Source organism: Glossina fuscipes, unplaced genomic scaffold (assembly GCF_014805625.2).
Source record: "Glossina fuscipes isolate IAEA_lab_2018 unplaced genomic scaffold, Yale_Gfus_2 61, whole genome shotgun sequence".
NCBI lineage: Eukaryota > Metazoa > Arthropoda > Insecta > Diptera > Glossinidae > Glossina > Glossina fuscipes.
Window position 1 is genome coordinate 4,242,245 of NW_023998433.1, and position 20,346 is coordinate 4,262,590.

The 20,346-nt window shown below is 33.5% G+C and overlaps 5 protein-coding genes across 9 annotated transcripts; 2 read left to right on the forward strand and 3 right to left on the reverse strand.

Moving 5' to 3' along the window:
• The first annotated feature begins 557 nt into the window (after positions 1–557).
• Positions 558–1,908, forward strand: LOC119637959 (corepressor interacting with RBPJ 1). Its single transcript, XM_038034436.1, has 2 exons — positions 558–807; positions 878–1,908. The coding sequence occupies exons 1-2, from the start codon at positions 736–738 to the stop codon at positions 1,829–1,831; spliced, it is 1,026 nt and encodes a 341-aa protein (XP_037890364.1). The 5' UTR covers positions 558–735; the 3' UTR covers positions 1,832–1,908.
• Positions 1,909–1,972: 64 nt separating this feature from the next.
• LOC119637957 (COP9 signalosome complex subunit 1b) lies at positions 1,973–3,971 on the reverse strand. Of its 3 annotated transcripts, none has more exons than XM_038034434.1 (4): positions 3,812–3,971; positions 2,973–3,692; positions 2,226–2,891; positions 1,973–2,167 (listed from the first exon to the last, which is right to left on the reverse strand). In XM_038034434.1, the coding sequence occupies exons 1-4, from the start codon at positions 3,842–3,844 to the stop codon at positions 2,078–2,080; spliced, it is 1,509 nt and encodes a 502-aa protein (XP_037890362.1). In that variant the 5' UTR covers positions 3,845–3,971; the 3' UTR covers positions 1,973–2,077. The 3 variants fall into 3 exon arrangements, with proteins under 3 accessions (XP_037890362.1, XP_037890361.1, XP_037890363.1); XM_038034433.1 differs by having other exon boundaries at positions 2,220–2,891; XM_038034435.1 differs by having other exon boundaries at positions 2,220–2,891; positions 2,973–3,671; positions 3,812–3,970.
• A 1,019-nt stretch (positions 3,972–4,990) lies between these two features.
• Positions 4,991–6,299, reverse strand: LOC119637907 (probable deoxyhypusine synthase). The gene is made up of 3 exons (XM_038034349.1): positions 6,035–6,299; positions 5,742–5,979; positions 4,991–5,686 (listed from the first exon to the last, which is right to left on the reverse strand). Exons 1-3 carry the CDS (start codon positions 6,224–6,226, stop codon positions 5,040–5,042), a joined length of 1,077 nt encoding a protein of 358 aa, XP_037890277.1. The 5' UTR covers positions 6,227–6,299; the 3' UTR covers positions 4,991–5,039.
• A 435-nt stretch (positions 6,300–6,734) lies between these two features.
• LOC119637783 (nedd8-conjugating enzyme UbcE2M) lies at positions 6,735–9,789 on the forward strand. 3 transcript variants are annotated; one of them, XM_038034071.1, is made up of 4 exons: positions 6,735–6,793; positions 7,051–7,700; positions 9,168–9,469; positions 9,532–9,789. In XM_038034071.1, the coding sequence occupies exons 2-4, from the start codon at positions 7,592–7,594 to the stop codon at positions 9,670–9,672; spliced, it is 552 nt and encodes a 183-aa protein (XP_037889999.1). In that variant the 5' UTR covers positions 6,735–6,793; positions 7,051–7,591; the 3' UTR covers positions 9,673–9,789. The 3 variants fall into 3 exon arrangements, with proteins under 3 accessions (XP_037889999.1, XP_037889998.1, XP_037890000.1); XM_038034070.1 differs by having other exon boundaries at positions 6,737–6,754; positions 6,843–7,700; XM_038034072.1 differs by lacking the exon at positions 6,735–6,793 and adding an exon at positions 6,843–6,928.
• Positions 9,790–10,736: 947 nt separating this feature from the next.
• On the reverse strand, positions 10,737–19,446 carry LOC119637781 (mediator of RNA polymerase II transcription subunit 24). The gene is made up of 14 exons (XM_038034064.1): positions 19,175–19,446; positions 16,898–16,984; positions 16,669–16,826; positions 16,492–16,607; positions 15,898–16,428; positions 14,634–14,999; positions 13,600–13,796; positions 13,368–13,537; positions 13,095–13,284; positions 12,554–12,916; positions 12,353–12,465; positions 11,782–12,288; positions 10,909–11,704; positions 10,737–10,834 (listed from the first exon to the last, which is right to left on the reverse strand). The coding sequence occupies exons 1-13, from the start codon at positions 19,259–19,261 to the stop codon at positions 11,605–11,607; spliced, it is 2,985 nt and encodes a 994-aa protein (XP_037889992.1). The 5' UTR covers positions 19,262–19,446; the 3' UTR covers positions 10,737–10,834; positions 10,909–11,604.
• Between the last annotated feature and the right edge of the window lie 900 nt (positions 19,447–20,346).

Genomic DNA, 20,346 nt, shown 5'->3' on the forward strand with positions numbered 1-20,346 from the left:
GTTACGTTACGCTTGCAATGCTTTGCTACCCTAAGTCCTACATAAAGTTTTATTTGTAACGTAAAAAAGAAGGCTATATTCGCTGGCAGATCGTTTCAATAAAATTAATATGTGAATGAAAACACATTTTCTATTTTCTTTTATTTACCTGAGCCTGATAAATATCTGTTTTACTTTTGCCTACTATTAATGATAGTACATAGAATACCTCCATATCTAAAGCAGTATTCAGATGCTTTTGTTTTCCCGTTGTTGTTAGAATAATTATGTGACAGTTATCTAGCAATGTGCGTCCAATTTTCTAATAAAAGTTTCCGAATTTCAAGAGTTTCCACAACAAATAATAACTGTCCGGACACAGCAGAAAATGAGTGAGAACCATAAGCGCAATTAATACATTCACAATGGCCTGAATCTAATGTCTTAACCTGCATACCGGATCGCCGAAAGCCTTTTCAATATTTCAAATGTTTGTTCACAATAAATATTTTGTAAAGTTTTTATTTACTGAAACATACATTAAATTATGAATGAATAAGAATTAATTAAACGCTATTCGTTTTGCACTTACCAAATATCATATCAATCAAAAATTAAGAAACTTACTAGTGCTATGCGATACGATACGAAGTGAGTAATTGCTGACTAGTAAAATGTTATATGACACGTTCTCAGTTGATACAACCATAAATATCTGCGACAAATAACTTCTTTTATAAATTAATAATTTATAAAATGGGTAAAGGATTTAATAATTATATGTGTAAAAAGTTTTTCCATCCTGCGTCGCGGGATAACCTGAAAAGAGTAAGATCCTTGGTTTCTTTATATTTGACGTATTCAACAAAATTATCAAATGTTTTTGCAAACGTCCTAGGTATGGATGGCTGAACAGCAGGCAGAAGCATACAAAAAGAAGCAGGAAGAATTGAGAAATCAATACGAGAAGGAACAAAATCTACACGAAAACAAAGCAATGCTCAGTAATGAAAGCAAAGATAAGTTAAGTGTTAACTTTATGTACGAACCTCCGCCAGGAGTACGCAAAGAACGGGAGAAGGATGACAACGAACCAGAGTACAAATTCGAATGGCAGCGAAAATATAATGCCCCACGTGAATCGTATTGCAAAGGGGACACTGAGATTCGTGATCAACCGTTTGGTATCCAAGTACGCAATGTCCGATGTATTAAATGCCATAAATGGGGTCACATCAACACAGACAAAGAATGCACTATGTACAGTATATCAATGAGTGAGGCTCGAAAATTGCATTCGGAAGCAGAAGCCGCCGATGTTATGGCCAAAAACGTTTTAGAAGAACAAATGAAAAACGACGGCTTAATGATGAAACGTTCAGCTATGGAAATGCAGAATATTGGTAGCCAACAACGCACTTTAGTTCCCAGCGACCCAGATGATGAAGTTAGTCAAGAAGAGAACGGTAATGTCGAAAGAGCTTTTCTAAAATCTCTCAGTAAGGAGCAAAAAGTGAAGCTATTAAAAAAATTAGAAAAAATGGAAAAGCTTAAGCAAAAGGAGATTAAAAAACGTAAGAAAGAACATAAGAAATACGACAAGAAATACAAGTCCAAAATTTCGTATGGTTCCAAAAATGGTTCGTGTAAGACGAGTACAACCAAAAAGTGGTCACGTTGCTCAAGTTCAGGGAGATCATCATCTGCGTCCGCGGATTTCGAGGTCGATGCAAATGGCGGAATAGAAAGGCAGAAATTAGACAAGCGTTTGCATGATGATAGCAGATCGCGATTATCTTCTAGAGATGGTCGACGCGACAAATTGCAGCCAAAGCCACAACATAGATATTAATTGTACTATGTAAGCGATATTTTTTAAAGAAAATTATTCCGTTTGCTTTATTATTAATCACAACAAACTTATCGAAAATAAAAAAGTAATGCAAAATCGAAATGATCTCTTGTTTAATTCCACGCCATATGTTAAGTTGACAGAATATATTAATTCTTTCGGGAATAAAATAGTGATGGTAGCAAAAGACGCACAAAGTTGACTTTTAATTGTATTTGCGTTAAATGATTAATTAATGAGTGAGTTTTAAATTCTAGCAATAGTGTTAGTAGTGGTACTGGAGCCGGGTGCCACACATAAGTCTGCACCATGATTGCTGGAGTCCCGAGGAATGCTCTGTAAATAAAAAAGGTGAAAATTGAACACACATAAAAACTGCAAGCCAAACCTTTACATGGATATGACTCTTAAGAAGAGCGGCTCTCAATACTAGCATTCGGGAACGTCGCTTGTAATCTCTACCCATTGCTAGGGCTCTTTCAAAGGTACTACTCCGTTGATCGGTCTCTTTGGCGTATAGGATTTTATTGTGCGAATCTATGCGAGCCTGAATTTGGCCGTCCAATATCAATTGCATGACTTCATTCTCAAGGGCTTCCACGGTACGATTAAAAGCAGTAGCCATTTTTCGCATATCGGCGGACAAATACGGACTGAAGTATTGTATTAAGGCCCGGTTTCGGATTTTTGTGTACAAAGGATTCACATGCGGAGCAATGTACATATCCAGTAATAAATTATCTCTTATTTCATCGAGTAATTTCAAACAACATGCGTATTTGGATTCATAAAACTTCAGTATAATGTCTCGCAATTGAGGCTCTAATTCAAGGAATAACTTAAAGGAACTGGATGAAATCACGTTTTTCTGCAGTTCCTGTCGATCGAAAGTGGCTAGAGCACACAGTCCACCATAAATGGCTACATTGCTAGGAGATAATAATTCCGGAAAATCGCAGTGATCGAAATTGGCCAAAAGAAAGTTTTTTGCCGCAGATTTATACTTCTTGGTTTGCAGCTCAGCCAAACCAGCAGCGCACTTTAAACGAGTGAACACGTTCTGGTTTAGAAGAAAAAATTCGGTTGTGGCGTCAATCAAATGAAAACAAGCATAAAAATTAAAATTATTATCGTCTTATACCTGATTAGCATCCTTAGAACCAACTGCGAAATCCGGCGTACTCTCGGCTTTGGATACATAGCTCAATACATGGGACCAATTTTGCAAATATACTGAAACCTTGATGACATTTAAACACATATTCACTACATAATTACCACTAGTGCAATAATCTCGAGCTCTGGAGTAGCATTTCAAAGCATTAGAGAGATCCCCACAGCTGAGGTAGTGGTCACCCAAATCGTCATGTCCTCGACGTATACTCTCCTTAATAGAATTTGATTTATAATTTTTCAAATCCGAATCAAGTTTCTCCAATTTTAGGGCAGCCTTTTTACTTTTCGTCTCTACCCAGTTTTGATCAAATATCGGCAAATCTTGCGCCTGAGCGGCGGCCACTGGCTGAGCAGCTATATCAGGCAAACCTCCAGCAGCTCCGTTGCCTTCAGGCACACCAGCGGCTCCGCCAGCAAAATGATCATTAAGCTTTTTGTGCAATAATTGATACATTGATACATTGCAAGTAGTCATAACATAATTGATGGCCATTTTCAACGCTTCTAAGCGCAAAGAGGGACACACATCGGCCACGAATACTAATCTATACAATCGAGCTAACCCCATGGTGGACTGAGCGTAAACTTCCAAATCCAAGGTAGGGTTCTCCACCACCAGCAATTGTTCTTCATTGTTGTCGTTATCCTCCAATGGAGCATCTACCTGCATAGGGTCGATAGCGTTCTAATGTTGTTTAAATGTATAAATATAAAGCCGTTTGCAATTGGAAGTAAATAACCAATTGTAGGCCACAACAAAGAACATTTCCGTGTACTATAAAACAACAACATGTCCTAACTCACCTGAGCCAAAGGAAGCAACGGCATTTGAGGCATTTCTTTGTCCGAATCAAATTAATAAATAAACCACTCGTAAAACAATAACGCTTTTTAATAGCTTTTCGGTAAAACTTACACTAGCGTTTGTCCCGTTATGTTAAGATTCTGAATAGTGCTCAGCCGGTTCTGACGTTTGTTTGGAAAATGCATACACGCGTTGCCATATCGGGAAGAATGAATTCCGTTGAGCAAACTGCCAGGGTAATTGATTCGATTTTTTATGCTTTACAAGGTTTTTCGCATATTCTATACTGAAATTATTAATGTTGAAATGACAGAGGCTTTGTCACTGAAATGAAAGAAATAAGAATTTCGACTTCTATTTATTTAATCGACTGCGTTTCAAATAAAGACGTGTTAACATTGTATAGATATCTGCTGAATAAACCGTACATGAGTATCTGGTAAAGTGCATATTACTGTTTTTATATTTACAAAACACAACGAGCTGAATCATCTCTATTAACTATTCCATCCCAAATGTTGACCATCCCTGTTTCTAGAATTTGTCATATACAGGAATTGTGGCCGAAAGTATGCAATGCAGAACAAAATCACGACGGGTATCACAGGGACTTTTAAATTGATAGTACAGAAAATGTTATTACATACGAAATAACACACTATTTGTCAGATAATTAGGCAGAAACCTGTAAAATTTTGAACATAGCAATCTCAAGAGTAGTTTCTAAACGTTCAAAATGAGTGTAAAACATCGTGAGAGGGAGATCGACGCAGAAAGGAAGTGTAGCAAGAAAGGAGTTGCGAGTATTCATTTGAACTTTACTCTCGAATGCTTTTAGTTAATTTTAAATTTTAGCAGCATAAGGATTAAGTAAAATTTAGAACATATCGTGAACAATACTTCTTAATTAGATTATGTAGGCACAAAAAAGTTTACGTTAACATAACTGCCAATAAAAGCAGTTACAGAGGGTAAATTTTCTTTACATATATTTTTCTACCTTATGTAGTTTTTCTTATAAGACTCCACAAGTAACAACAGTGGAACTTGCGAATAGAAGTCTTAATATTTTCATAAAAAATGTTGTTGACAGGTTTGTATTAAATTAAAAGATGAGGTACATCGTAATGCAAAAAATACCGTAATCAAAAATCTTAGAAATAGAAGAAAAACTTGACCAACTTCTTTAATTCTTTATTACAATTCATGACAATTCTATTTTTCTTCTCACTTTCTAACCAGCAAACGCTTAGCAAATGTCTCCGCCACAATTATTGGCAATACTAAACTAGCTTCAGCATATACTTTTATAGGTATCGCATCTTTCTTTATTTTGCCCCATGAAATGGCTTCATCGGGTCGCGCACCGCTGTCGCTTCCATCAAATTCTGAAGCCGTATTTATAAATACGGAGTAATCGGCTCCATTGCGCATAAGATTAGCATTGCAAATATGATGTTTGATAACGCCGCCTCCCAAAATTAGCATGCCTGAATTAATGGCCTTTATAGCCATAGTATTAAGTCGCCGCAAGTCGGACAAAATGTCTATTATTAGACCGGGATGTTTAAATGAATGAAAGTACATCATATCTCCTAAACTACCGTCGGTAAGAGCAGGACAAAACACGGGTATTCTATTTTTAGCCGCCCAATAGTAGATTGACGACTTATCATTAATTCGTTCTCCTAGACGTTGTATAATTAGAGATGGAGACCAGACAATTCCTTTTACTTTTTGCTCTTCTAACATTTCATCTAACAAAGGCATAAGCCAATCTTCAAATTTGCAATAATTATCATTCGGGACTAGTAAATTGCCGATACGATTAATACCGCGTTCTCTTAATAAACGACCAGACATTTCAAAAGAACCTTAAATGATTACATATTTAGATTTTTAATCAATTAATTTGTTTCTTTCTCTTACCCAAGAGCGTAGGCGCCAAGCATTTTATAATGTCCTCCTCTACACCGCCGGCTGTCGTAACAAGACAATCTACCATTTGATGTTCTACCAAAAATCGTATTAATTCCCTTAATCCCGACGATATCAGATTTGAAGTAAACCCCAAAAATAATGTGCACTTATGTTTGCGCTTAATAAACTCATCTGTTTCATTGTGATCTCTCTCCTCTTCTGTCAGGGGATCGGATCTACAATCTAACTAAAAGTCAATTCGATTTTGGCCGAAAGTTTTTCCAAATATAGTTTTTACTTACCATTCTGTTGATTTCATTAATAGCTTTACCTAAATTAGTAGCCTGGAAGCCGGTGTATTTGTAGGAGTCAAAGAGTTTAGTGTAGTCAACGCCATTATTAAAATCATATCCTCTAACTTCCGGTGTGTCACTTGGTATTTGTTCACTGCGCTTAAATACAGCATCTTTAGCTATCTTGGGCTCTTGAGACATAACAACGCTTTTATTTCTTAAAATGAGCAGTCTTCAAATTATATCTCTAAACAAATTTGGTGGATTAATTTGGTGGTTTTTTTATCATGTGCAGAGTTGCCAGTTCCAGCTACATCCTTTATAAATGTTATTATATATTTAAGGGGTAATGTCGCCTTGTGATATATAGTTTATTTTTTTATAGGTTCCCATTCCCTAAACTATTAACTTTAAATGGTCCTACAAGCCGATATTTGGAATATTGTCGCAGAACCATATTACAAATATTTTAACAAATTGGCAAGTATAGAAAAAAATTTCAAATGAGAAAACTTAGCCACGATGAATGCCGATGGTGGTCTTCAAAACCATTAAATCAGTTGTAAAATGCAAACGTAATAGATTAGAGGTGCAGCTAAAATTTTACGATTTGCTGCAACTGCTTCAATTTTCGTCCAATATTATTTTTAACCGTTTTTCTACAATTTTTCAAGAAATTTACATTTAAGAGAAGTTAAAGGAAAAAATGCTGGCTTTGTGCAATAATAAGTATTTGTTTCGTTTTAAAAAATGTGAAAAGAAATGTTTGTAAGCCTAACGATTTATAAAAATCCTAAAAATTCTAATGTAATTTCAGAAAAATAACCCTAATCTTAGTAAACAAGAATGATTCTTTCTTCTTGATATGTCTGGACAAACTGCGCCTTTTAACTTTTGATTCTGGTGCCTATGACTCTAAATTTTGAATACTCCTTTTTGAAAAAGGCTTATCACTCCATCTGCCTTCGCTGATATATAAAAATGCTAAATAATTGTGATATTGTAGAGCTTATTTTTTATTTCAGAAAACCATCAGTTATGTAAATGTACACGAAAGGTCAACAATTGTTTAATTATCTACAATATTGTTAGTTTATGGTACTCATAATGACATGAATTATCAGTTTAAAGATATTCAATCCACACTGCAATGACATATTTGTAATTTTGGCAACACTGAAGTTATCACAATCTAAACGAATAGTGAAACCAGAAAAACTTCTTAATAAAAAATTTTCTCAAATTTGTACAAATAACGAGAATTCGTAATTAAACGAGGCACCAATAAATTATAGTAAATTTTAATAGAAAGAAAAATTTGCAAAATAATTAGAGAAGAATAGTCGGTCCGCTGTTAATTAGAAGAAAACAGAAACTCTGACCGCAGTAGTCACAGCCGAAGGCAAAAAAGGGAAACAAAAACAATTGGACTTACAACGTGAAGAAAAGAATCGGATCAAATCATAAAGGATACAAATTTACCATACGGGGAAACGTTGAAGAAAAACAGAAGGATTCACAAAAGAGCGCTGCTTCTTGAAAACTTAGAAAAAAAAAGAAAAGAAAATGATTAAATTGTTTTCATTAAAGCAACAAAAAAAAGATGGTGAGCAAACAGCGAAAACTGGAGGTCAACAGAAGAAAGCCTCCGCTGCACAGCTGCGTATACAAAAAGGTAAGGAATTTCTTTGGTGGAAGATCGTAAAACAACTTAAAAATGTACAATGTGAAAAGAATAATGTGCAAGGGTGGGGTTTTATTATTCTCCGCACCACCGGAATATAAATTAATTTTACTATCCTTTATAGTGCATAAAATAAATAAATATTGAAGAGCAGACCATGTCTGCTTGTTTAAACTACAAGAAATTCCAAGACACATTAAAAAAATTGTTAGGTACTTAATTCGAAATTTCAGATGTATACAATACCTTCCCGTCAAACGAAAATATCTAAAAGACGGAGTGAAAGAGCGAAATTGATTGATTTGAAAACTTCTTTACCAAAAAAAAAAGGTTTTTTCTTCAGAATTGAAACTGAATCCAATCGACGTTCGCCGCATATTTCTCTGATAAGCGTCACGTCAAAATACCTGAAATAAAATTCATTAAGTCGGTTGCTATAATCAAACTTTTTACAGTTCACTCAGGTTCTCAAAACGTCAAGAATTTTACATTAAGAATTGTGGTGCAGGTGAAGGCATAATGAAAGATGACAAAATTATTCATCCAAAGCTTTTTATTGAAATCAATTAATGCCCAGTTGCCCATTTATCTTTGTGTATTATATAGAAAAAGGAAATTTTCTTCGCTTTGAGATAATCTGTATGGAAAATGCTTCTCAATCTTCTCAATATTTTTTTTTCTAATATTCCCAAATCTTGAAACAAACGATTAAAGAAAAGAATAAATTCCCGCACCCTCTTTAGTAGTCATGTAATCAAGGCCCTTATTCAAACTACTTATTTGTTTCATTTGGTCTGCAAAATCTGTTATGCCAAAAGTACCATCAAAGATACGGCATTCTCTCTTTTGACTATTTTCCCATTTGTGATTTTAACAGTGAAAAAAATGCAATATATTAAGTTGTACGAAAATACAAAGAAATACCGCATCTCGATCGAATCGCATATATATACCTTGATACTACCTTTTGAAAACAGCTTGCATTATTAACCGGAAGATCATAGTACAGTGTTTTAATATATATAGCAACAGAAACAACTTCCGTTTAATCATGTGTCGTGTCCAATGTCTTCTGCAAGAGAGAGTTGAGTTTTTAATATTGCTACAACAATATATAAGTTATGCATATTTCAGTGAAACAAGCAAAGAAACATTTGAAACGCAACTAAGTATGTAATTTTTTAAAAGCCTATTCAATGAGTACGAGAGCAATGTTGCTCTATAAAGTTAAGTAGATATTATGTTTATTTTAATAGCGAGCATAAAAGTTAACAAATAACTTCATGCCAATTTGTTCTTAATCCAAAGCATACGTATAGGATACGTAAAAAATTTGAATGCAAAATTGAAATATGTTATGGGTGACGAGAATTCATTTAAAGGCGATTACGTGAAGTTATTTTCTGGTTTGTTACACATTTTGATATACTTACCAATTTGTCAATTTTCTTTTTTTAGATATAAACGAACTGAACCTGCCAAAAACTTGCGCCACTGAATTTCCCGATCCTGATGATTTGCTCAATTTTAAATTAATCATTTGTCCCGATGAAGGTTTCTACAAGGGCGGTCGATTCATTTTTAATTTCCGTGTTGGGCCTAATTACCCTCATGAACCGCCAAAAGTAAAATGCGAAACTCAAGTATATCATCCCAACATTGATTTGGAAGGTAATGTGTGTTTAAATATTTTACGTGAAGACTGGAATCCAGTGCTAACCATCAATTCAATCGTTTATGGTCTACAATATCTATTTTTGGTAATTACTAATAGCCGGCTAAAAAAAACAAATGTATATAATTTTATCTGTTTCCTTAAAAGGAACCCAATCCGGAAGATCCTTTGAATAAAGAAGCCGCTGAAGTTTTGCAAACAAATCGTCGCCTATTCGAACATAATGTGTCTAAAGCAATGCGTGGCAATTTTGTGGGTGAAACATATTTTGAATGTTGCCTCAAGTGATATAGAAAATCCAAGGTATTTAATTTAAGCTATGGCGTCTGTCTACTGGCCTTACTGTTGGGTTTTGGCAGTCGCTTTTACATTAACTTAATTTTTCAAAATAATTGATACAATTTGTAATGATAATAAAAAAAATAAATAAAATAGAGAAAAGAATAAGAAGAATAAGATAAAAAGACCCTCAGTAAACAAACTATACACTTATCCCCCAATTTACATGGGAAGGCAATTTTTATGTCAGATATGGCAAGATTTTATATGAACAACTGGGAAAGTTAAGTTAACATAAGGTGCATGATTTGGTTAATTTAAAGCAAAGCATCAATATTTTACAGACGCCCAAAAAAATCACACACAAAAGGAAAAAAGAACAAAATTGGGACAAAAGAAATTATAAATATTTAATCAACCAATCAATTTTACAGATTAAATGTGGTGTAACCACTGACACCTCGGTAACATGTTTAATGCCGACACTGGTTCATTAGTTGTGTCAAAAATGAATCTCGCAGTCGAGCGATATGTGCATGATCAGTTTTATAATCTCTAAATATTTTTATATTTCAAACAGTATACGCACTCTTTACTATATGCCCTGCAACACTACTGAAGACTTTTCTTTTGTTATTTATATTCCGGAAAAACCCATAGCCGTCCTTTGGCTGTTTTGAAACATTTTATTAAACAGTGTTTAGTATTACCTTCTTTTGCAAATTAATCCACTTGTTAAGCCCTGTAGTAAGAAATTTGTATAATCTATTTTAAAAATATATAATCATTAAAAAGATGAAACAATTTATTCATTATATTGTAACTTAATAACTTGTATTTATAATGCAAGTGAAATATTTAAGTAAGAAGTAAACTATTACAGAAGGTATATTAATTAAAACTCTACAATAAAACGTTGAAACAACTTAATATACGTTCACTCTATAGTTAAAAACTATTTTGTGGATTTCAGATTATCTGAAATGTGGCTTCTGTAGAATAGACAATTAATTCAGAAAAGTTATCGCAATTTAAATCCTTCATAGACTTGAACTGAAATTGAGAGTTTCATACCCACTGGAATGGCAATGTACTAATTTATTCTTGCTAAACCCGCATCACGCATCGCAAATCCAATAGTTTAGATAATTTGATTTAACAAGAGAATTAACTAAAAAATGTATTTAACATTTACGTATTGTAGCCATTAAATAATATTATTTAGCAAATAACTTGGTTGCTTACCAACTGAAGTGTTTTGCTAATTGTGAACGTCTTATAAGGCAGGCCATAGAGACAGATTCGAGCTTTTGAAATCATCCAATGGTTCTCTAACCAGATTTTGGTATTTCCGCGTGTAAATAATTCCATTTCATTGTGAGAGTGGGATTGTGTGTCGCTTACGTGCTGTCACCGTTTTTGAATTTTCGTCATGGAAATGAAAACGCCGTCAATATAGTAACACAAAAATTCCTTTCTAATCTTATATTAAAAGAACACATTTCGGTTATCTGAATAAAAGCCTAAAAGCGGCCAATAATACTTATTTCATTGCAAACATGCAATTCAAGTATTTGTACCGATTGTTGCCTAATTAGTTGCAGACAGTCGCATATTTGTAAAAAAAAGTTGTTGAAAAGTGTGAAAAATTACAGTCCATTCAGGATGCTGTTAGTCGGAATTGAAAATAATAACGTTTATGTAAATGGAAAATCGGAACTTGTGAATTATTGTCCCACATTTGATGAACTAAAAATACAAAGTTGATAAATTACATTTCCGAGGTTTTACATTTGCTCTAATCTTTTCAAAGGTTGTAAATTGCAAATTGAGTTATGGGTCGATTTTTCAAAAATATCATCATACATTTGGATAATATTAAAGATTATTTTTAAGCTGAATATAAGTTCGTTCGTTTTGTTTTCAATTATTTATTTTGTTTTACAAATGTATACTTTGCTCTTTAAGTTTAAGATTGCGCCATAAAGTTAGATCGGCAACGGCAGCTTGGCGACCACAGCTTGTACGTAAATCGTAAAGTCTGTAAAACAGAAACAAACAAAAAAATATAAATGAATTCATTCATTTCTAACAATGAGAAGGACATTTTTTACTTACCGAGCTATAAGACCAACGCTAATTTGATCTGTAAGCATTACTTTCAAAAGATTATTAATTAAATTTGTTGGTAGTAGATTTAATACTAGGCGAACGCGTTCTTGACCGCATTCCACCAACAACGATACAAACTGATAAACAAAATAAACCTTTAACGAGAGTTTATCAGTTTGAAGAAACTGCTGGAATATCTTGAATATATATTGAATACTATTTTGCAAAGATTCTTTCAATTGGTTGGGTGTATTCCTTAAATGTGTTGAGGCGTGAGTATTAAAGAGATTACTATCACCCAAGAAGTCATTTGAAGACGAATTGTCCGAACTATCTGTATTAATTTTGCGCATTTTAACAGTATTATTTAAATCCATGTCATCGCCATCATGTGATCGCGAGCGTTTCTTTTGGTAGCTAAAATTTGTATAATGACGAGTCTCCACAGCCGATATAATACAATAAACGCAAAGGCGCGCCAGAACATGTAAATGCGGCTCATCAATATCCTCTCTAAGTGGGAATTGAAAAAAGAAATACCTTAAGTTTACTTCCTATAAACATTAGCAAACCTCACCCTTGACGATTTTGTATCATCGCGGGCACCACTTGAGTTAATAAGGCTTCAGTAGAGAGTTCGATATCCAGATGTAGAATTGCAAACACAATATCCATAGTTTTCATCATATCCTATTGGCATGAAAAAGAAAGTAATTCTTTCATACATACATATCTATTTATTTATATATACATATATGTAGACTATAAAAACACCTACGTGAATATATTTGCACTTGAGTATTTCCTCCAATAAACGAGTAGTTAACCATGCAGCCCCGCCTGCATGCAGTAGTGATTCTAATATTTGAGCAGCTCGAATCGGCAACCAACCATTTTCGTTAACCGTACGCCATACGTCTCGAAATTGATCCATTAGTGGCGTTTGTGAGACTAAATTTTGCACTAAAGTTATACTACGTGACTTGGGATTGACCGTAGGTCGTACATCATGTTGCAGTTTGCGTATAATTTGAAACGATAAACCCAATCGTTCTTTGATGTTCTCCTGTGAAGACATTTCTTCGGCACTGGGTGGTGCCAGGAATTGTTGAATCATATTTAAAGGTTTCAATAGTTCATTCTGCAAAAAGAAATAGAAAACAACAAATAATAATTAAGCAATCTTTTCTAATAAATTGACGCATTTTCTTTGTTCTTTTCTGGCTCTCTTTTTTTTTGCATGTCACATCCTTTTAAAAAGTTCAACCTTTTCATTCTAATTTAGTGGTTATCTTGTGATACTTGGCTTTATAGCTTACCTCTTTCACTGAGCACATGTACGCACACAAAAACGATGTAGCACATACGGAAAATGAGAATAGTCGCCTTTTGATATTATCTAAAATATTTTTCACATCGGCTGAAGATAGTGTCTCTTTCTCCCATGCTATCAAAACTTGATATAGAACACCAGGCAAATTCAAACATACGTCCTGCCAGGTGATATTGCTATGATAAATGCAACAAAAGGCGTCATAATATGTAAATGCAAAAATGTTAATTGTGCGAAACTGCGATAGTTTCTCACTTACATATTTTTAAGTTGAGGTTCTGGTTTACTTAAATTCAGTAACAATTCGTCGACCATATTTTCATCACACATAACAATCATATTGCGAGGGTTTTTTGGTTTGTTACGTTCTACCATACACTCACGAACCCATTTCTCAAAAAAACTATCTCCATTGTTTGATAGGACCGCCTTAAGACAATTAAAGAAGCTTAAAAATTATATAAAAGATTCTATTCCTTTTGGAGACTTACATCAGAACCATAGGTTTGCACTATAAAAGTTAACATAAGAAATGATACATCGAATAAAGTGGAACGTATGATTGATGCTTTGCCCATTTCACCGGGTACTTGTTTTGAATTCTCATTACATAGTATTAAGCGTGAAACAAATGTTTTTAGACGTCCCTCCACGGTAGCCACTGAGAGAATTAAATCGAAACTGTTTCCTAATTGAATGAAACAGCAAATAAATAAAATTACTTTTCTATTTTTAAATCCATCATGAGAGGATAAGATCCAGTTATTGCGATTGTAATAAACCATTACAACACACATAAATTATATACATTACTGCCGAGGTTATTCGAATAACAAATACTAGTGTCTCATGTCCCAAAAAAGTTCTCAAAACTGCGAGAAATCGAAGAAGAGAAAGCCGAATATTTGCACATAAGCTCTTCATTGAATTTTAGAAATTAAGCTAAGAAATGATCGCTGCTGCAACTAAGAAGAAAAATATTTTCGTCAATAGCTAATCGATAATAAATATCAATCTAAAATACGCTCGAATACTTATGTGACAATATCTATACAAAACAAGTTACGTCCCCATAGTCGCGGACACTGGCGAACATACAGCTATTTTATCGTAATATACATAAAAAGTGTCGAGAAATTTATTCCCATATAAAGAATTGCTTTTAATGAGAGCGCTTAAATAAAAGAAAGCCTGTTAAATGCACTGATTAGTTTACCACAGTTAATTTGAATATTAAATCATTATTATTGGACGATTTTTACAATAAAATACTAAAGAGTGCACATTGTTGTTATATAAATGCTAACAATTTATAACACATTTATAAGGAAGAAAGTTAATAAATTGTCTCATATTGTCTCATATTGTCTCAAATTGTCTGCATTCACTTTTTATATCAAAATACTGTCTTTGCCCGGACCACAGTATACCAGCATACATATCTAGGTAGACAAAGAGCTGGACAGGAAGAGAATATGGCGCCGCACAAACTTATTCGGATGTTACACGAGTTGTTGCAACTTACCTACTAACACCTGGCACAAGACTCCTAGTAACGCTTCTTGAACTTTATTATAATCTGTACTTAACGTCTTTAATACCCCCGAAAGAGGAACTTCAGCCCGTATTATGAAATTTATGATAGATGGCGCCTGTGTACTTGCGTCACGTTTCTGTAAAAGTACAGAAGTACCTTCCCGTTGAGCAGCGAAATGCTTAACGTGCATATCGTTAACCAAGTGCTGTTTGGTCCAATCATTTAAGAGGTATTCAATGATATTGCAGGAACATTTGCTATCCATAAAATCCAGTAAAAGTTTATCTTCGAGCAATAATTCAATAGCCTCGACCACTTCAGGTATATAATCATTAGGCGTCTGTTCTCCCACAGCTGAAGTAAACAACAACAAGTATTATTTACTTAATATTTTTTATAAATGATCATTACATCATTAAAAATTTTATTCTGCTAAATGCGTCGTCCTTTACTAATCTTTAACAGGTTAGAAAATAAACGACCAACGTAGATTCGTGTGGCCAATATAAAAAGCAAAATGAAATGAGGATTAACATCGAGAAATGTTGATCCGAATCATCTCGATAGGTCTGCATTAATAATAAACAGAGAAAAGAAGAAAATAGAAAAGAAACTGAGGGGATCAGTACCATCAAGGACGAGAGAACGATTGGAACATGATGGTTATTTTAAGATGTATGTTAGAAGCAAGGCAAAATGCGTAAAAAACCAGTTTCGTGAATTTATAAGAACTTCTCAAATATTGATCTTCCACAGTAGTAAGTTATAATTTTCATAATTTTTAAGTTTAAGAGTATCATCAACTTCCGTTATTTAAAACATTGTAAACTATAAACAGAGAAAACAGAGTTACCTTAAACAGATAATTTACTGGATATATATGCATACCATATCGTCTATTTAAACCTTCTTCTTTTCGCTCAGAAAATCATATATTTTTGAATTGAATTAATAAAATTTGTACTTTCTTTGATGCCAGCTTTTTCAATTTTTTGTAGTTAGGATCCCATTATTTTTATCTATCTATCTTTATCTTAGCTTAACGAACTTATTTCGACTTTCATCTATTTAATTGTAAAAAAAAAAAAACCGTATAACTAGTTTGCCAAAGAAAAATGGTATTGAAACAAGATCAAATTTTCGGATTACCCCGCCTCCTCCTACTTTGAAATGAATTTAAATAGACAACAAATAAAGAAAATCAATTTTTTCCTCATTGTCTATATGTAATTTCTAAGTTTTCTTTGTTTACCTCTATTCAAAGCTTGCAATTGCTTAATGATCTGTGGCACTTTAAAAAATGTAAATGCGCCCCACATCGTATCATGTGTAGTTTCCATAACGTTACTTAACGATACAAAGCCTGCTCGCACAATTTCGTAGAACAGACGAGTATTGGAGAATTTTTTCAAGCGTTGTACCATTTGTATTTTCGCTACGTAATATGAAGTATCGTTGCAAGGATTCAAGAGAACATCGACTGTTAACAGAGGCTGTACACAATAAGTAACCGGTTCTGGTTTAGGTTGAATATCCAACAAAGGCATATCTAAGTGATGAACATCAACGTAAGCCAATTGGTGTAGATATGCTTCGATAGACGGATGAGTCGGGTTAAAATTGGAGTTTGTCAATGAAGTTTTAATGGCAGCATATCTTTCGCGTATCTGGCCATAATAATCAGGGTCTTCATGACATCCCACGTAAATTATAGCCATAAGGAATTGATTCTTGATGACTTTCTCAATTACTAAACAGCACTGACCAAGCATATATGATTGTTCTGAAAAGAAAATTTGAATTCTTACATATAAAACCCAACAAATTTCTAATTTTTAGTAATTACCTGAATTTAATTCGCGGTGAATCTCATAATGTGCCGTAATCATTGCAAAGACTTGCATTAGCCAGTTGATCAAAGATACTAGAGCTCCAGGTAGAATGGCCTCTTCAGTCTTTGCGCTTATGGCGAAATAAAATCACAGTTTAATGAAAAAAGAAAGAAATCTTTTTAGAAACTTACCGACACGTTACTCCTGCTATAACGGAATCCAGAAAATCAAGTAATGATGTTGTGCAATACAAACGTTCAAAGTGCTCATATTTAGCTATTCGTCTTAGGACGGCTGCGTGGGAAACTAAATGCGCACATAATGAATGTTTTAAGTAGTTCAAAACCAACTATAATCCAAACATAAATTATTTTAAAGTAATCACTTAATCGCTTAAATATATGCATTCGTTCAACTTACGGGATTGGCTGTAGAGCCTATTAAAGCTTGTTGCAATATAGAATCTGCCAAGTTATAAACATCACCACTAACTCCCCGAGGTAATACCTACAATTGAAAACTATTTTAAGTAAAACAAATAAAAAGATTTTCAATACAAGATATAACAGCATAACTCAAGATACGTATGTCCAAGTCACCTTTATCTGTACAATTTTTTTTTCACAGGTTCTCCAAATATTATAGGAGTTTTTGAAAGTACTTATAGCTGACGTAGTGGGATTTAAATGGCAAACAGCAGAAAGATACGCGATTAATCATTAACGCTTCCATAATTATCGATTTCGAAAACACGAGTTTCATAAACAGTAAAAAAATAACATTGAGATAAGAAACGAATACAAGATAACGCCGTTATATCCTTTGCCCTTAAAATTCAATTTAATATTTCTTGAATATCGTTTTTACCACTTTCGGGAATTCGGGGCAATAGTTGCAGCACATAGTTTTTGTTCGCGTCGTGCTGGAAAAACGCATTAAATTTTTTTATTTATATTTAACAAACACAGAAAAATCGTCGCTTCTATAGCATTAGCCCAACAGTCACTAATCTAGCCAAGCCTACGAAAATATCGTATAGAAAACTACGATGTTAAACCAATCGAAATTAATACCGTGTACCGTATTCGATAATCTTCTAAATTTTTCTCAAATATTATATGCTAGAATGTTGCATTAATTCAGAATAGAACCAAGAACCGCTTCAAATCGAGAGAAGTGTTGAAGTAGACGAAAATAAAGACGTGCCTATGGATCATCGTTACAAACTTTTGGGTGTTTCTAAAAATGCTACCACGATTCAAATCAATGCTGCGTATTACACATTACCTAAAAACTTTTATGACGATGCCAATAGCGGTACAAAGAATGAATCGCAACGTTTTAGGGATATTATGAAAGCTTATAATTGTATTGTGAATAACGTCAAGAATCATGAAAATAAATTGGACGCCAAGCATATGAACATAGAAAAAAAGCGAAATCACGTCACCACATCATCATCAAAATCCCAAGCTAAATTTGTACCTTCATTATTAGATCCACCCACTGAGTTTATTAATCGAAGAAAACCTCCGAATTCAGCAAAAGACACTTTGCAAACAGTGGCAACAAAAGAAAGTAAGGCATTACACCTAATACACTTTCTCATAACGGTACGTAAATGCATTTGAAACTGACAACAGTTCATTTTAAAAACAATACGCATTCGTGTATCTTCTCAGCTCCATATTATGCGGTACTTTTTTTAAAATGACGCGGACCTTCGGCATAAGTTTAAAAGAAAAACACGATATGAGTTGTAACATATCAATGTTTTTAATACATTATCTTTGGCTTTTTTTTCAACTCGTTTTCATTTGAGATAATTTTATAGATTAGCTTAAAATGGCCAACACCGATACAAATTTGGAATTGACGTATCTTGAAGCCGCACATGGAAAAAAGAAATCGGTTGATATGAAATATTTAAAAAAGCGCCCATCTTACAATGGCAAATCACATCGTACGTCTAAGTTCTTGGGTACAGAGAAATGTCGGAAGCGCAAAGGAACAGTTCAGATGCCGAAGAGATCAGAATCATTTTCATCAATGGTCGTTTGTGATCAGTGTAATGGAAAACGTTACACTCATCGTAATCAAAGCGATATGTGTGATAATAGCGGCTTCGTTATGGATGCGGCCAAAGTAGCAATACCTATACCACTTGTCAAAACTGGTGGTAAAGTATTAGTAAAAAATCCTCACGGATCAGTGCACTAATTATCGCATTCAAGTTATGTACAGCAATTACTTTACTCGTGAAGGTAATAACTTACCGAACGATAAATATATAACGATTTCCAAAGCTGTATTAGCGGAACGTGTAAAATACGCGGGGTGAGCGAAGATGTAAATTTGAAAACACCTGGCACTGAATCGCATACGAAATTCGTAAAGGGCAAAGGTATAAGATCACGGGAATGTCCTGCCGATCACGTAATAGCCGTTAAAATAAAAATACCGCCGCAGCTAACTATAAAGCAAAGACAATTGATGTTAACATTCGCCAAAACAAAAGAATATGATGATTAACACATCGACTGACTATTATGAATATTAAATAGCTTGTGCTCTCTAATAGAAAATTTTATTTTTTCTAGTCAAATTCTAAAAACATTGTAAAGATATGATACCTAAGGTGAACTTTTTTTTTATATTTATTTAGAGAATAAATTTTTATTTTTAAGATTTACTTACATTTTTTATGTTAATACCAAATTGTGAGTCCGACCAACGTTCACGCCATGCTATGTGTATTAATTTCAATATTTTGTTTTCTTTCATATTTTCTTGCTTTTAAATCTATTTTAAAGGGAAGGATTTGAGAATTTGTTTAATTAAGTATAAACAAATTTCTTCCAGATCAAAATTCACAAATTTCCCATAAATGTCAACACGGTTATGTAGCGTTCTTGTTTTTAGCTGGATTTTTTTTTGTGATTTTTATTCCGTGACAGTGTTGTCGTGATCTATTTTGAAGGAGAAAATGTTTATTTTATAGACTTAGAACTAATATTCCAATACACTAAATCCAAACGGCAGTATTGATAAATCTCAATTTGACTTAAGAAAAAAGATTACAAACAGAATTGCGCAAAATCTTGATTTTCTAAATGCATAACAAAACATTTCTACAATAGGAAATACACTTATAGCCATTCTAGAATAAATGCTGTGTGTTTATACTTTCCTAAAAATTATCTTTCGACTAAAAATATATAACAGGAAAGATCCTTCTAAACCCAAAGGCGTTTAAACGTCATCGAGGCACACAAAAAGAGAAAGAAGAAGATATCGTGCAAAATTGTTTTTTGTTATTTTAGTTAATTATGTTTAATTATGCTGTGTAACTTACACAAAAGGTTATGGATTGTATCTTAATACATTAAAAAATCCCTTTTTTGGGATTTGAGGCATAACCCATATATCCGCACATATGAATATGTCACATTTTATATACACTGCTGTGAATACATAAGATGTTTCATTTGGGTTCTTAATTTCATTAATTTTCGTAGTTAATCCAATTATAGTGGAGGGAACATATTATGTTGCTATGATAAACAAAATGTTCAAAATGCAACACCGACTTCAGCGAATAGAACAACAGACAGTGTTATAAAATGAGCTATTGTAAAGGTATCTGATGTCTCAAGGGGGTTTCTAAGTGTCATATTTAACAAATTCAGTGTTCTCTTTTTTGATGGATTATAAGAACGTAGAGTAAACATTCCATAAATAACGGCGAAGAGAATTCATGCCAGTCGTTGATTGTAATATATGTATAGGTGCACAAATCTATTGGCTTAGTCCATCTCTGTTCAACATACCAAAAAAAAAAAAAAATATATGTATAGGTGTATATTATT